This window comes from Microcebus murinus, chromosome 20 (assembly GCF_040939455.1).
Source record: "Microcebus murinus isolate Inina chromosome 20, M.murinus_Inina_mat1.0, whole genome shotgun sequence".
Lineage (NCBI taxonomy): Eukaryota > Metazoa > Chordata > Mammalia > Primates > Cheirogaleidae > Microcebus > Microcebus murinus.
Window position 1 is genome coordinate 35,881,958 of NC_134123.1, and position 17,146 is coordinate 35,899,103.

The following is a 17,146-nucleotide window of genomic DNA, read 5'->3' on the forward strand; positions in this document are numbered from 1 at the left end:
TGCAGCAAACCAACGCCAGACAGAAGCCAGTCCCTTGTCCCCTGTGAGCCTGGCCCACTGCAGCCACCTCCCACCTCCCTTGGGAAGGATGCAGAGGTGGCTGGATGCAGCACAGCTGCTGTGAAGATGCTCTAACGTCTCTCCTGTCTGTCCGTGGTGTTGGTACCGGCTGGAGAACCCTCATCTCAGGGAGGGGCCGCGCCCCATGTGGACAGCCACGGCTCACCAAGACTCCAGACTCTGCACACATGGCATCCCTGGGAGGCAGCTGGACAGGACTTGGCCCGTCAGATTTAGATACCCCCTGCATCATGGCAGCAGGCTGGCACACTCACCCTGCGGAACAGAGTGCTAAGCAGAGGGGGTGTCCTCGCAAAGCTCCACTCTCTCTGCATCTGGACGGCATCAGACGCTGCAGGAGGGGAAACAGATTCCACGTCAGTAATCACAAAGCTGTTTCTTAAAGCTTCACTGTGAAAAAGCTATCTTGTTTTAATTTGTATTTTTTTTCAATCACTAGTAAGTACACCATTTCTCTGTTTGTTGTCTATTTTCTACATTATCAACTCTCTGTGCCTGTCACCTAATTACTTACTGGTAATACTTTGTATTACTACCTATAAATACTTTCATGTATCAACTGCATTTTAATTTTGCAGCTTTTAAGCTTTTAACTGTCAATAAAACAGCCATGGTGAGGATGCCACCCACAGGACACTGGGCTTAGAGCAGGTGCTGAGCCCTTTGAGAACCACCTCCCAGCAACTGTGGGCACCTCCTGCATTTGCGCTTTGTCCCCACCCTGACTCCCGCCTGACCACCTACCCTGGGACGCAGGAAAAACACAGAAAGCTCAGTGGACAGTGGGTCGAGGCAGCAGGCAGGGAAAGTGAAGACTTGGGAAAAGTCTGTCACATACGGGGTTAGCAGGACACCCATGGGCAGGTGACACACTAAACACTGGCAGGAAACCCACATAACTGCCTCAGAAATGCTTATGATACAATGACATTAAAACAGAATCACGGGGCCAGGCGTGGTGGCTCACGCCTGTAATCCTAGCACTCTGGGAGGCTGAGGCGGGTGGATTGCTCGAGGTCAGGAGTTTGAAACCAGCCTGAGCAAGAGCGAGACCCTGTCTCTACTATAAATAGAAATTAATGTATTAACTAATACATATAGAAAAAATTAGCCGGGCATAGTGGTGCATGCCTGTAGTCTCAGCTACTTGGGAGGCCGAGGCAGTAGGATCGCTTGAGCCCAGGAGTTGAGGTTGCTGTGAGCTAGGCTGACACCACGGCACTCACTCTAGCCTGGGCAACAAAGCGAGACTCTGTCTCCAAAAAAAACCCAAAAAAACCCAGAATCACAGTATTTACAGTACAATAACTACGTTTTTAAAAAATCTGTTTAGAAAAAGGCCAGAAGAGTCTATAGCCATACAACCTGAACACCCCAATCTCATCTGGTCTTAGACGCTAAGCAGGGCTGGGCCTGGTCAGTACTTGGATGGGAGAAAAGGCCAGCAGAAATGCTACACATTAAAGATATTTTTATTTTGGTGACACTTCTTCTGTCTCCTCTTTTTTACTTCTGGATTTTTTTGTGAGAATGTGTTCTTTTCAAATGAAAGGACATTTTGTAATTAAGTGTCCTTCATGACCAAGGCATCTTAGATCCTCATACCTTCTCCACATGCTTCGGGGCCCAAGCTCTGGTTGAGGACAGAGCTAAAAAAGCTGCCGAGGCTGGTCCGATGGTAGTGGGTTATCAGAACTTATTCACATTAGTGTCACTAAAGTTGGTATTCAACCCCCCACTGCTAAATTTGACTGACTTAAAAAAAAAAAAAAAAAGAAAAAGCTGCCGAGAGCCCCTGGCCTCTCCCCATTCGAGCTGCACCGTGGCAACAGGGAAGAACAGTCCCAAACTGGGCAGCAGTTCCATGGCTTCAGCACCAGGACCTACCTTTCAGCACAGGGTTGTGTGTGAGGATCTGAGTCAGAGTATGACTGAAAAACCTCTTTGGAGAATCTGTGGATGTTATGTCGCCACGTATGTGTCCACTGAACACACCGAACCTGCAAATGTAGTAGAAAGAGCTTCTCTGGAGAGGGAGTTTAAGCAATCTAGTTACCCAGGTTATAGAAATAAGCACCCTGCTACAGGCTGAACTGTATCCTAGAAAAATCCCCATGCTGAAGCCCTAATTCCCAATGTAACGGTGTCTGGAGGTGGGACAGCAATTAGGATTAGATGAGTGTGTGGCAGTGGGGCCGTGATGAGGTCACTGCCCTGGTAAGAAGAGACAGCAGAGAGCGGTTGTCCCTCTCCACACACGTGGACACAGGAAAAGGCAGCCTTCTGCATGCCGGAAGGAGGCCCTCAGCAGAACCCACCACAGCAGCCAACCTCCCAACTTCCGGCCTCCACAGCTGCGCGAATCACCTGCTTCACAAGCCACAGACTTTAGTACTTCGCTACAGCAGCTGAGCTGACTGATACACACGCAAAGATTCAGAGAACAATGCAGTATTTTACACACTGCTTTAATAGAAGTACTGAATTATACAAGACGGTTAATGGAGCGCTACTGAAGTAGTTGTGGGGGACAAGAAAGGAGGCGGAGATAAATACAGAATGAGAAGACTGAAAGGGCTCGGGAAGGGCGGGGATTCTCCTGGCTCCAGGACTAGACTTCGAGGTCCCCACCCACCTTAGTTTGAAGCAAACCCCAGGATCCACCTTCCCCCAAGCCCTGATACCTCACCTCCCACCTTCCCATCCACACGTCTCCACAGAGCTATCAGGAGAGAAACAAAGGTGGCAAAGCCACAACCACTGAGCAATCTAAGCAGGTGGAGGGTACCCAGGAAGACGTGTAACTGCAATGTGTTCCAGAAAGGTGGGCCAAGAGGGCAGGAATGAAGCAGTGAGGGAGGGAGGCCACAGCACACAGATCAAATGCGGGGAGGGTGAGGGAGGCCGCCACCTGGGCACACTCGGTGGGAGGAAGGTTTGCAATGACTCTCGGGGTCCCACCCCTGGGACCAGGAGTGCAGAAATTCCAGAGGCAGACAGGATAGCCCAGGAGAGTGCCTGGCATCCCACTTCATCTGCAGAGGGAGGAGGCTGAGCGGAACACACTCCCAGGGTTCCCAGCGGCCGTCTGTTACCACAAATGGCAGAGAAAGTGCTCAGGAGGCAGCTGCCAACACTTGGAAGAGTTTAAAATGCCCTGGGTCTCTCATGCAGCAGGAACAAGCTCCTGTGCACCCCAGGTAGTCCTGCCCCCGGGACATACCAGCACGTCACCACCTTGTGCGAGGGGGACCCATCCTGCGCGCCGGCAGACAGAGCATCCAGGGCAACTGACAACGGAAGCCGGGAACAGAAAACAACATCAGTACATGTCCATCTAAAACAGTCCCTAACAGAGAATTTCTGGGCAATTTCTAAATTGCATCCCTAGAAAGCACCACGTTCATCAAGACTTCTAAGTGCCCTCAGTACCACTGAAATCTGTGAGCCTTTAAAGTTAATCAAAACATGCAGACAGAACAAAACACGTCCCTGCTAACCACAGGTTAAAACGCTGTCACTTTGCATCACCGCTCTGCGTGTTCAATCTAAAGCCACTAGGAACTGACAGGCAGGATAGAGTGGAGGGTGGAATCCACACAGTCAGGCAGAGGGGTGAAACACTTTGAATGAAAAGGCAAGAAACTGCTAGAATGGCCACAAGCTATCTGGGCGGAGAATTAACTCACAAGTCAGCATCCTCTGCAGCACATCCAGGGCGACCTGTCAAAACAGAACGTAAATCACCATCACTTTGTATTTCCAGGCAGTCATGTGCTCGCAACATACAAGAGAATTACTTGTTATCCTAAAGTAAAATAAGAAGTTAACTTTAAAAGAGGTCCACTTTTTAAAATTTCCTCTAAGACTTAGAAATTATCCCAACACCAGGAGACCAAGACAGCGAAGAGGCAGAACTTTCTGGAATCCTCTCTAGTGACACCCCACGATTGCTTCCGCATGGCCTGAGGCTGAGCCCTGGGGATGGGCAGGACACTGGCTCTTACAGGCCTGTCTCAGCCCAGACCACTGCACAGAGCTCTCCCTCCCCCAGCCAGAAGGCACAGGCCTGGATCCTGGGCCGTGGTACTGAGACCAGCACCTTCAAGACCTCTGGGAACGAGAAGACCTGGGTAAAAAGATGCGACTGCCCATTTCCATTCCTCAATCCACTGACTTATGGAAAAATAAAACTCAAGAGCACCTCACAATCACAACAAAGTAGATTTCCTCACAAAACGCCTACAGCCTGTGGTGTGGAGCAAAACATTAGCCTGTGGTTCAGAACTTCCAAAAGGAAACGAACAAAAACTTGGAATGTACGACTCAGAGCAATCTACAGATTCAGTGCAATCCCCAGCAAAATACTAATGTCATTTTTCACAGAAACAGAAAAACAATCCTAAAATTCCTTAACAGTCCATCAAAAATAATGCCTAAGTGTTTCTGGGCAATGGATCAATTTCCAAGTTACCTCTCCAGAAGGCACCACATCCATCAAGACTTAAGTGCCCCTAGTGCTGAAATTGTAAACCTGAAATATGGAACCGAAAAGGAGCCCAAATAATCAAAGCCACCCTGAGCAAAGAGAACAAAGCTGGAGGCATCACACTACCTGACTATAGTACCAAAACAGTACAGCACTGGCATAAAAGAATAGAGAAACCAGAAATAAACCCACATATTTATAGCGAAATTATTTTTTTTTTTTTCCGAAGTGAAATGGCATAATCACAGCTCACTGCAGCCTTGAACTTCTGGGCTCAAGTGATCCTCCTGCCTCAGCCTGCCAGAGTGCTGGGATTACACCACGCCTGGCTTAACCAATGGATTTTTGACAAAGGCTCCAAGAATACTCAGTGGGGAAAGCACCACATGTACTCACCAGCAAATTGATATTAACTGATCAACACCTAAGTGGACATATAGGAATAACATTTATCGGGTGTCGAGCAGGTGGTGGGGAGGAGATGGGTATATACATACATAATGAGTGCCGTGTACACCAACTGGGGGATGGACATGCTTGAAGCACTGACTGGAGAGGGGAGGAGGCCAAGGACAATATATGTAACCTTAACAGTTGTACCCCCATAATATGCTGGAAAAAAAAAAAAGGGGGGACCAGGCGCAGTGGCTCACGCCTGTAATCCTAGCACTCTGGGAGGCCAAGGTGGGCGGATTGCTTAAGGTCAGGAGTTCGAAACCAGCCTGAGCAAGAGCGAGACCCCATCTCTACTATAAATAGAAAGAAATTAATTGGCCAACAAATATATATAGAAAAAATTAGCCAGGCATGGTGGCACATGCCTGTAGTCCCAGCTACTTGGGAGGCTGAGGCAGCAGGATCGCTTGAGCACAGGAGTTTGAGGTTGCTGTGAGCTAGGCTGACGCCACGGTACTCACTCTAGACTGGGCAACATAGCAAGACTCTGCCTCAAAAAAAAAAAAAAAAAAACCACAAAGAATACTCACTGGAGAAAATAGACTTTCAATAAAGAATGCTGGGAAAACTAGATATCCATGTGCAGAATGAAACTGGCGCTCGCTCGCTCGCGCTCTCTCTCTCTCTCTCCCCTCCCCCCCATGTAAAAAAATCAACTTGAGGCCGGGTACAGTGGCTCACTCCTGTAATCCCAGCACTCTGGGAGGCCAAGGTGGGTGGATTGCTCGAGGTCAGGAGTTCGAAACCAATCTGAGCAAGAGCAAGACTCCGTCTCTACTATAAATAGAAAAAAATTAATTGGACAACTAATATATATGGAAAAAATGAGCCAGGCATGGTAGCACATGGCTGTAGTCCCAGCTACTCGGGAGGCTGAGGCAGCAGTATTGCTTGAGCCCAGGAGTTTGAGGTTGCTGTGAGCTAGGCTGACGCCATGGCACTCACTCTAGCCTGGGCAACAAAGCAAGACACTGTCTCAAAAAAAAAAAAAAAAAAAAAAAATCAACTTGAGATGGATTAAAGACTTAAATGTAGGAACAAAAACTATAAAATTACTAGAAGAAACCATATGGGAAACATTTTATAGTTAAGACCTCAAAAGCATAGGCAACAAAGATTAAAATAGATAAATGGGACTACACTAAACTAAAAAGCTTCTGGAAAGCAAAGGAAACCATCAGCGGAGTGAAGAGACAATATCTGTAAACCATTCATCTGATGAAGGACTAATTCCCAGAATATACAAAGGACTCAAGTGACTCAGGAAAAAAAAAACACAAATAATTTCATTTAAAAGTAGGCAAAGGGGCCCAGTGCAGTGGCTCACACCTGTAATCACAGCACTTTGGGAGACAGAGGCATGAAGATTACTTGCGGCCAGGGGTATGAGACCAGCCTGGGCAACACAACAAGACCCCATCTTTACAAACAACCAAAATTAAAAATTAGCGGGGCGTGGTGGTGCACACCTGTAGTCCCAGCTACTTGGGAGGCTGAGGCAGGAGGATGGCTTGAGCCCAGGAGTTTGAGGTTGCTGAGAGCTAGGATGATGCCATGGCACTCTAGCCTGGGTGACAGAGTGAGAGACTATCTCAAAAAGCGGGGGCGGAGGGGAAGCCAAAAGAAAAAGGAAAGAAAGATGGAAAGAAGAAATCATGTCATTTGCAGCAACCCAGATGGAACTGCAGGATACTATGTTAAGTGAAATAAGCTACATACAGAAAAACAAACAACACGTGTTCTCACTCATACATGGGAGCTAAAGAAAGTTGGTCTCATGGAGGGAGAGCAGAATGACAAACACCAGAGGGTGGGAAGGGGGATGAAGAAAGGGTGGTTGATGGACACAAACATACAGCCAGATGGGAGTAAGTTCTAGTGTTTGACAGCACAGTAGGGTGACTAAAGTGCACAGTGTATCATATATTTCAAAGTAGCTACAAGAGAGGACCTGGAACGTTCCTGACACAGAAATGATAAATATTGATGTCATGGATGTTCCAAATACCCTGACTTAGCACACATTCTGTGCATATGATGAAATATCACATGTACCCCCAAAACCTGTACAAACACATATCAGTAAACACATATGTCCAAAAGGCTTGGGATGGGGCTGGAGACCGCTCTCTAGGGTGCCGCCCATTTCTACGAGGCCAGTCTCCAACCTCTTCACTTTACTCCTCCTCCTACCTGGGGCATCTTTTCTGGCTCCACACTTCTGGGATCTGAGTGTTTCTGAAATCCCCTCAGAACAAACATTTGTACAAGACCTGAAAAAAAAACCACAAAACCCAAGTATTTACACATAATGTAGTCTCCAAACAGCTGTGACCCACACAGACCATCCTCCACAGGGGTGTGTGCACATGGCTTGAGGGCTGACCAGGCCAGGGGCGGTGCCAAGCCTGCCAACACTACCAGACTTGTCTTCTTGCCATTCTATCTGACAGGGGAATCAAGATTATAGCAAGAGTTTTTCTCTCCTAAACAAAGAAGTGGCTCCCGAGGATGCCTTGGGGATGGTCTCTCCAGCCATCTCCAAGGCCAGCAACAGAGGGACCCGGCATGTCACATCCTGGGGCATGAAACGCACTCACCCTTCTTAAGAGAGTAGGACCAAGAGGGCTAATATTAAAAGGATTCTCTGTCTAATCTCCAATTTAAACTTAACCTACCTAGGACTAGATTACAGGAGTTTAAGAATCGTAAGTAGCTCATGCCACCAAGAAAGTTTTAGGAAAAAGGAATGTGTCTTTTGCAAAGTGACACAACCACAAGCTACCTGCATGGAACATTCCACTCTACTCGTTTAATTTGTTTAATTTTTATTGTAGGCATCATTCCCCTGGGATTATCGGCCATGTAGGGCTCTGTTGCCGCAGACGCAGTGGGGCCACTGTACAGGAAAGGCGTGCAGAAACACACCTGAGCTACTGGAACTTTCATACCACTAAGGTTGAAGACAAACCCACCAGGACAGATTCGGACTGCGATGCTGTCACGCTGGATTCCCACAACCACTTGTGCAAGGAGGCAGTTCTGCTGCCAATGGACCTTCACAGCACAGGACATGCCCACTGGTCAAAATGAATCTTACCCAGGAACGTACCAGAAAGCATAGCTCTGGTGATGTCACTGTCCTCACAGGACTCCTCTATCTGCTCGCACAGAAGACACAGGTTCCTGAAGAGCCACGCTCCCAAGGCCTGCACGTCAGGGTGGCTGGAGACACAGAGGCACAGCTCAGCCTGAGCGACCGTTCCATTGCCATCGTCACCAACACTCATTTCTCCAGCGAGGCTGAACTGGCAACTGCCTAAGCCTTTCTGCCCCAGGGAAGGGGAACTACTTGGTTGCTACTCACATAAAAAAAAAAAAAAAATCATCATTTTTGGCCGGGCGCAGTGGCTCACACCTGTAATCCTAGCACTCTGGTAGGCCAAGGTGGGTGGATTGCTCAAGGTCAGGAGTTCAAAACCAGCCTGAGCAAGAGGGAGACCCCCGTCTCTACTATAAATAGAAAGAAATTAGTTGGCCAACTAATATATATAGAAAAAAAATTAGCCAGGCATGGTGGCACATGCCTGTAGTCCCAGCTACTCGGGAGGCTGAGGCAGCAGGATTGCTTGAGCCCAGGAGTTTGAGGTTGTTGTGAGCTAGGCTGATGCCACGGCATTCACTCTAGGCTGGGCAACAAAGTGAGACTCTGTCTCAAAAAAAAAAAATCATCATTTTCAAGTAGTTTACTCAAGTGGAGTCGCTTATTACTGTTGTGGGGGGAAAAGAAGGTTCAGTAACAAAATAAGTCTTGAAAAACCAAAGACAGCAGCACTTATAGGTCGTGGGTTCTCATTACAGCACAGCCCCGAGAATACCCACGTGACCTGTGGCCTTACCCACGCCTGAGGGAGCTCTTGCCCACCAGGCCTGCAGCTCCCTAGTGCCTGATAGCACTTTTACCAGCCATTTGTTTCTTCAAAGAAATGCCTATTAAAACCCTCTGTCCATGTTTAACTGGATCATTTGTCTTTTTATTGTTGAGTTGTAAGAGTTCTTTACCCTAAATACTAGATTCTTGTAACATACATGATGTGTAAATGACTTCTCATATTCCACTGTCTCTGACATGTCCTTTGACATGCAAGTTTTAAAATTGTTAAAATTCAATGAAGCCCAGGCCGGGTGCGGTGGCTCACTCCTGTAATCCTAGCACTCTGAGAGGCTGAGGGAGGATTGTTTGAGCTAAAGAGTTTGAGCAAGACCGAGATCCCCATCTCTACTTTAAAAATAGAAAGAAATTGGCCGGGCGCGGTGGCTCACGCCTGTAATCCTAGCTCTCTGGGAGGCCGAGGCGGGCGGATTGCTTCGAGGTCAGGAGTTCGAAACCAGCCTGAGCAAGAGCAAGACCCCGTCTCTACTATAAATACAAAGAAATTAATTGGCCAACTAATATATATAGAAAAAATTAGCCGGGCATGGTGGCGCATGCCTGTAGTCCCAGCCACTTGGGAGGCTGAGGCAGAAGGATTGCTTGAGCCCAGGAGTTTGAGGTTGCTGTGAGCTAGGCTGATGCCACGGCACTCACTCTAGCCTGGGCAACAAAGTGAGACTCTGTCTCAAAAAAAAAAAAAAAAAATAGAAAGAAATTAGCTGAACAACTAAAAACATATATATATATAAATTAGCCAGGGCCGGTTGCGTGGCTCACACCTGTAATCCTAGCACTCTGGGAGGCCAAGGCAGGCGGATTGCTCAAGGTCAGGAGTTCAAAACCAGCCTGAGCAAGAGCAAGACCCTGTCACTACTATAACAATAGAAAGAAATTAATTGGCCAACTAAAAATATATAGAAAAAATTAGCCGAGCATTGTGGCGCATGCCTGTAGTCCCTAGTCCCAACTACTCGGGAGGCTGAGGCAGGAGGATTGCTTGAGCCCAGGAGTTTGAGGTTGCTGTGAGCTAGGCTGACACCACGCCACTCACTCTAGCCTGGGCAACAAAGCGAGACTCTGTCTCAAAAAAAAAAAAAAAAAAATTAGCCAGGCATGGTAGCACATGCCTACAGTCCCAGCTACTCAGGAGGCTGAGGCAGGACGATCACTTAAGCCCAGGAGTTTGAGGTTCCTGTGAGCTAGGCTGACGCCACAGCACTTTAGCCTGGGCAACAGAGTGAGAGATTGTTGCCAAAAAAAAAGTGTGTTTGTCAAGCAGTTAAGTTTATTAATCTTTTACAGCTTTAGGCCTTGCTACTTTAATATTTTAAAAATATTCTTCCATGATTTCTTGTCCTTTTATATTTCTTTTTTTTCTCTTCCACTGATTCATCTAGAATTTTTCTGGTACAAGGAAAAGATCCAGTTTTTTTAATCCTGACGTGAGTTGGCGTCACACCACTGCCCAGCCCATCAAAGCATTTTCAACTTCTCAACAGTCCCCCAAACTAGACCAGGGAAGAACCACACAAACTTCCAGCCTTCCGCTGGGCTGGGGGAAGAGCACAGGCTGCTGTCTGAGGATCCAGATCTTTCTTATCTATACTTTAGTCAGTGCTGTTGAGCCTACACCTTCAGGAATAAAAAGGGAACACTGGCCTGGCTCTCCTCTTCCCAAACACTGCCGGCTCAGGACGGGTCTCAGCAAGTTGGCTAAGTCACTAATGTCTGGTCCGTATACATCCTGTCTCCAAAACTGTGCTTGTTACCTCCTTTCCTATACTCATCCATCTTTACGGGCTTATAGGAGTCATAAAGTTCCTTTTCTGACTTCTAATCAGATTTCAGGAGGGAATAAAAGTAGTTTATTCTACATGTATTCTATCAACCATATTTACATGGACTCCTTTTTCCCCCCAGTTTTTAAACATATTATCACAAGATGTATCTCGTACAAAGAAAACATGCACGATAAGCACTTCAGTTACAACAAAGGTTCTCTTTAATATAGCAATAACTTCTTGAGGTGATTTTTGGCTTAGAAATATAATGTCTTAGACTAGATTGCAAAAATAATCATGCACTATTATAAAACACAATCATCATTACCTTTCCACCAGCTCCTGTAGGCTCACGACGTTTTGCACATGAAGACACCACACAGCTTCAAGCAACAAAGAATTCTGAAGAAAATAACAGTACTGTGAGTCCTTCATGCATGCATTTCCTGTACAATGTTCACCCTCGGTTCCTAACCATCATGCCCTAAGGAAAATTAAAGTGGAGTAACACACATGGCCTGAAATACACAATTCATGGTTTTCAAACTCTCTAGCCCTAGACACTCACAACTAATACCTCGAATTTACTACTTCTTCCCTGCTGGGCTCTAGTGTAACCCTCCTCCAATCCTCTCTCCAAACTGTGGCCAATACGATATTTCAAAACACAAAATGGACATGCCGACCTCCTCTTTAGAAGTCTGTGGCCTCCTCACAGCTCTCAAGACACAGTTCAAACTCACCGTGGGGCACAGCCCTCTGTGACCTGGCCCGCATCTTTCCCGTTTGACCCTCTCCCACTTGACAACCCCTCTCCAGCACAGACACACACCATTCACTAGGACGCTGTGCTCCAGTCATGCTGACCTGAGCTTCATGGCCTGCTGTGTCCTCCCCTCCTGTCCGGCTAACTCCCACTCCGCCCATACCCCCAACTCTCCATTCTGACGTGCATGTTCATCTTCTCTGCAACTCACGCCCTCCGAGTTACCCTTTTCCACATTTGAGAATGTGGAATGTGTCGGGTGCAGAAACCACAACAATGCCTGACAAATCAAATGAACTCTATAATGTACGCTGAATAAAAAAATGGGGAAAAAATGAACAATCACCTTCGTTTTTTCTTTCCTTTTTCCATATACATGCTAATCCTCATTTAGTACCAAGGGGTTACTTTGAGTTCATTCAACTCTTCACAAGTTTTTAAGTATACTAAGTTCAAAATGCTTCAGAAATGAGCAAGTAAGAATAATTTTTAAGTTACATTTTTATAGTTTGCTGTCCTGGTAAATTCTTTTTCTTTTTTTTTTAATTTTTAAAAGCCAGTCAAATTTAGCAGTGAGGGTTGAATACCAACTTTAGTGACACTAATGTTAATGTCCTGGTAAATTCTTTACAATCATATACTCAAGGCAGAGCAGCATGTTTTGTGGCATATACTATTCTAATAAACACCCCTAATGACAGGTGTGCAGGGATAACTCGTGACTGTAGGTGGCCCATCCTACCCACAGAGACTTTGCTGAACCCTTTTCTGTTCACTGTCACTAATGAGAAGCTCGGTGGAATTCCTAAGAAAACTAGAGGTTTTGCTGGCTCCATCCAGGTCAACAGAATACCACTTAAAAAAACTGGAGAGGCAGAGTTATAACCTCAAACTTACCTGCACTCTCCATAATTCTTGACAGAAGACGAGACGGGAGAACATACCCTGTGCCAGTAAGTGCTGAGCAGTCTCCAACAAAGAAGACAGTTTCTTCTGAAAAAAGATTAAATCTTATTAAAAAAAAACAAAAAACAGGCAAATTACCTGAAACAACATCAAAGAAACCAGCGTAAACATAACAGCACGCTTCCTCTGCTCACTGGCATCTTACCCTCTGCTCCAGGGCCAGCATGGCAAAGCGACCCGGCTCTGCGGGAGCCGCGCAGATCTGCTCCACGCTGGAGGCCACCACCCTGGCCGACAGAACTCCCACTGGGACCCCCAGCCTTGAGGCTTGATCCCGCAAAACAGACCCTTAAAGACAAAATAAAGATATAGCTTATTTTGCTTTCTCTTAAAACGTGGGACAAAATTTAAGACAGAAGACTTGAAGTTTAAAATGCCTTACTTTAAGTTGTAGTATCATAGAAAACGGCCTTTAAAGGGGAGAGCAGATGTGAAGGGAGAATATTGAGATAAAAAATTAAGGTGATTTCATGACCAAAGCGGCTCACAAATAATTAGTAGAAACCTCTGAACCCCAGAGTTATACATACATTTGTTATGCTTTGTGTGACACAAAACAAGGAGATATTAATATATTCTGATCAATAATTGTATCACGTTTTTCCAAAGGAGCACAATAAACTGAGAACCGTAGCAGGCTCTTTCAATTCATTTGTTTTTCTAATTACTTCTGGGTCAGAGACAAGCCTGCTTCTGTTGACATATAGATTTTTTTAAGAGACAGGGTCTCACTCTGTTGCCCAGTCTAAGGTACACTGGTGCAATCACTGCTCACTATAACCCTGAACTTGTGGGCACACCTGTAGACATTGATGTTTGAGTTAAAATTAGGTAGGGATTTTTACAATGCTCTGCCATGCACCTGCTGGGCAGAAGACACAGGTGTGCTCAGACCTCAGGGTTGCCAGGTAGAACCTGCAGTGCTGGCCCACAGGAGCACCAGCCTCTGGTCTACATTCAATATAACAAGAGCTGTGCATAGTGGCTCACACCTGCAATCCCAGCATCTTGGGAGGCTGAGGTGGGAGGATCTTTGGGTCCAGGAGTTCAAGGCTGTGGGGAGCAATGGTCATGCCAATGCACTCCACCTGAGTAACAAAGCAAGACCCTGTCTCTTTTTAAAAAAGTGAGAAATGCTGGGCAGCTGGAAGAAGGCAATGCCTATGAGCACACCAGTACCTAATTCATTTGGCATCCAAAACGATCTTAACAAGATAGGAAACTGCAGTACAGGCCTGTTATCTTCAAGGCTCTGAAAACACAGTAGTTAGAGGCTTCCAATTACAGTATTAGAAATCAGCAACTGCTGTGGTCAAGATGTAATTCATGGGAGAAAGGTAGAAAAATGCCAATTTCTAGACATTTGTTTCTAATTTATCTCCACAGAAAAGTTTGTTTTTATTTACAAGGCTTTTACCACATATATAAATGTAAGTAAGTATAGTAGTAGCTCTATCTTCAGCAGGAAAAACGAAAAAAAGTCATGAATTAAAGGTCTATATTTCTGTGGTTCACATGAAAGAGCTTCTTACATAAATTCTCACAACTTGATCTCAAGTTCCATACAAGAAAGTGTGTGCCTGAGCCTGCTCCCCTCGAATGATGTAAAGTTTGTGAAATTCAAAAACAATTATGGCAGTGCAAATCAATACCATTCACCAGTGACACTCAGCTATCAATGCTGATTGATGATCAGCTATCATGGCAGGCCTATTATTTAAGGTTATTTTAATAGAAATTTAAGTTACTTAATGTCATTTTCTGAAACAACAGTCATTACATAATAAAAATGAAAAGGACCAGGAAACAGCTTTCATTTTGTTATTGTCCCAGAACTCCCCCCATCTCACACTCTCAGACTGGGGGAGAGAGGAGACCTAGACTCCCATTTCTGGTTTCCTGTCTGCTCCATGGAGCTCAGCACAACCTGTTTTGGCCACATCCCTGCTGTGGCTGCCCCATGCTTCCCAAGGGACATTTTGGTTCCTGCTGCTTCTGAGCCCCACGTTGAATCAGTTTTTAAACATGGAATCATGAAAAGCCCAAAGCAAATCACAAAAACACGATTTGTAATATGTGACTATATACACAAGTGGAAAACCATTATCTGGGGGAAATTTAAATTTCTACTTATTATAATCATAAAGTGATCATAGTCACTTTATATAAAAAAATCCTGCATAACTCATTAAGAAAATGAAGCTATAACTTACCTACAAATGAACTAGAATGATCAGCATAGGGCTCAGGACCCTCACAAACAACCAATTCGCTGAGACACAATTTTTTACACGATGGACCGTCTACCTAGAAACCAAAATACAAAGAATTCCATTTTTAAAACTGAAGCTGTGTGCATAAAACACGATCTATATAATGCCTACTGAGCTATTCTCAAATATTTTAAAAAACTTTAAAACCTTTTGATAATTATTAAATTCATTTTTCAAGTTCTTTTACATCCAAAGACATAAATGCTGCCAGTTTTTCTTCTCGCCTAAGTCAAAATTCAATGACTGCCCCTATCAGATTCTAGGCTTTCCAGATGCTTTCTCATGCAGGCAATACCTTGGCTGGGTTCAAAAAACACAAACCTATATATGCCTGCAAAGGAAAATCAATTTTCTCTCACCTCAAGTAAAAGGTTATTCAAGTCTTGATGGCTTCTCAGGAGTTGCACAGCTGATGCCTTTAATTTCTGTTCCCTTTCAGGATTATTTTTTTGCCTCTTGACCCTTCCTGCTAATGGGGAAAATCAGTTTCAAAAATCACTATTTAAATAAGACACTGTGACATCCCGTAGCCCGACCTGATGCACTGCGGACACACACTATTTCTGTAGGATTCCTCAATTCGGTTGTGAGAAAACATCAGACAAACCCGACTGAAGGACGTTGTATAAAATAACAGACCAGCACTCCTCTAGTGTTGAGGTCTTGAAAACAAGGAAAGAGAACTGTCCCAGACAGAACACTTAAGAGGACACTAACATATGACGTGGGATCCTGGGACAGAAAAAGGACATTATGGAGAAAACCGGTGCGATCAGAATCAAGTCTGCAGTTAACAAACAGTACCAAACCAACGTTAATTTCTTTGGGTCTGATTCTTACCCAACATGGGTGTGCCGTTCTCCTGCTAGGTTAAATCTAATGTTACTGGACTGACATTCGGGATGAAACTTAAACCTCCAGTTTGCAGAGCCCCTATCCTGATGTCCTAGTTTGCCTGGGTCCGCTGGGGAGGGAGGGGACACCAGGGTCAGGGGCGCGGAGGGGGTCTCGGGGAAGGGAGGGGACACTCGAGGGGGGGAGGGAGGAGGAAGGGGACTCCAGGGAGTCAGGGGCGCGGAGAGGGTCCTGGGGAGGGAAGGGGCCCCGAAGGAGCGCGGGGACGCCCGGGGGGTCAGGGGGGGTCAGGGACGCGGAGGGAGTCCCAGGGTAGGGAGAGGACGCCAGTGGGTCAGGGCGGCAGAGGGGGTCCCGGGGTAGCCAGGGGACGCCCGGGGTCAGAGAGGGTCCCGAGGTAGCCAGGGGACGCCCGGGGGTCAGGGCCACAGCGGGGGTCCTGAGGTAGGGACAGGACGCCCGGGGTGGTGAAGAGAGAGGAGGGAGTCCTGGAGGAGGGAGGGGACGTCCGGAGGGTCAGGGCTGCAGAAGAGGTCCTGGGGGACCGAGAGGGCCCCGGGGAAGCGAGGGGACATGAGGGGGTGAAGGCCACAGAGAGGGCCTCGGGGGGAAGGAGGGGACACTGGGGGGTCACCGGCACGGAGGGGGTCCCGGGGCAGGGAGAGGACACCCGGGGGGTTCAGGGACGCGGAGGGAGTCCCGGGATAGGGAAGGGACACCGGGGGGTCACAGGCACAGAGGGAGTCCCGGGGTAGGGAGGGAGTCCCGGGGTAGGGAGGGAGTCCCGGGGTAGGGAGGGGACATCGGGGGGTCACGGGCACGGAGGGAGTCCTGGGGTAGGGAGGGGACACTGGGGGGTCACAGGCACGGAGGGAGTCCCGGGGTAGGGAGGGAGTCCCGGGGTAGGGAGGGGACACTGGGGGGTCACAGGCACAGAGGGAGTCCCGGGGTAGGGAGGGGACACCCAGGGGGTCAGGGACGCGGACCGGGCCCCGAGGGAGCGACGGGCACTCGCTGAGGGGACCGCGGACTAAGGCCCCGTGCCCTGAGGCCCCAGCCTGGCGGCAGTCTCACCGGCGGAGGCTCGGGCAGGAAGGGGTCGCGCTGCCCACCCTGGCGGCCCCCGGCGCCCACCTACCCAGCAGCTCCGCCCAAGGCCTCCGGCAGACCCCCGGCCCCGCGCCTAAGGCAGCATCCTTGGCCGCAGAGCCCGACATGGTTACTACTCTCAGCCTGGCGGCAGCTCGTGATCGTCAAACCCGCGCTGGCTTCCCATTGGCTGCGGCCGGGCGCGCTTACCCATTGGCTGGCGGGCGCCCGGCCCCGCCCCGTGGCGTTGGGCGCTTGGCGGCCATCTTGATGGTGGCAAAGCCGGAGGCGGCGGGGCGGGGTAGACGCGTTTGAACTAGGGAACCGCGGAGGGACTACGATGTCCCTTGTGCATTGTTCTGTAGGGGGAGGTAACCTTGGCTTGATCTTTTCCGCCAAAGTGTCATGGGTAGCACACTTCTGCATACCTTGCTGTGCCTGACTGGCCCCACCGTA

At 47.6% G+C, this 17,146-nt stretch overlaps 1 protein-coding gene across 2 annotated transcripts in view; it reads right to left on the reverse strand.

The window, feature by feature from the left end:
• Nucleotides 1-16,833, reverse strand: part of FANCA (FA complementation group A) — a 52,395-nt gene extending 35,562 nt beyond the window's left edge. For both annotated transcript variants that reach the window (XM_075995900.1, XM_075995901.1), the window contains exons 1-12: nucleotides 16,740-16,833; nucleotides 15,106-15,215; nucleotides 14,687-14,780; nucleotides 12,619-12,761; nucleotides 12,405-12,500; nucleotides 11,070-11,143; nucleotides 8,139-8,251; nucleotides 7,220-7,299; nucleotides 3,771-3,804; nucleotides 3,305-3,371; nucleotides 1,969-2,081; nucleotides 336-412 (exon numbers count right to left, since the gene is read on the reverse strand). In XM_075995900.1, the coding sequence (XP_075852015.1) occupies nucleotides 336-412; nucleotides 1,969-2,081; nucleotides 3,305-3,371; nucleotides 3,771-3,804; nucleotides 7,220-7,299; nucleotides 8,139-8,251; nucleotides 11,070-11,143; nucleotides 12,405-12,500; nucleotides 12,619-12,761; nucleotides 14,687-14,780; nucleotides 15,106-15,215; nucleotides 16,740-16,818 (1,080 nt within the window). In that variant the 5' untranslated portion in view covers nucleotides 16,819-16,833. The remainder of the gene's footprint in view (nucleotides 1-335; nucleotides 413-1,968; nucleotides 2,082-3,304; nucleotides 3,372-3,770; nucleotides 3,805-7,219; nucleotides 7,300-8,138; nucleotides 8,252-11,069; nucleotides 11,144-12,404; nucleotides 12,501-12,618; nucleotides 12,762-14,686; nucleotides 14,781-15,105; nucleotides 15,216-16,739) is intronic.
• Between the last annotated feature and the right edge of the window lie 313 nt (nucleotides 16,834-17,146).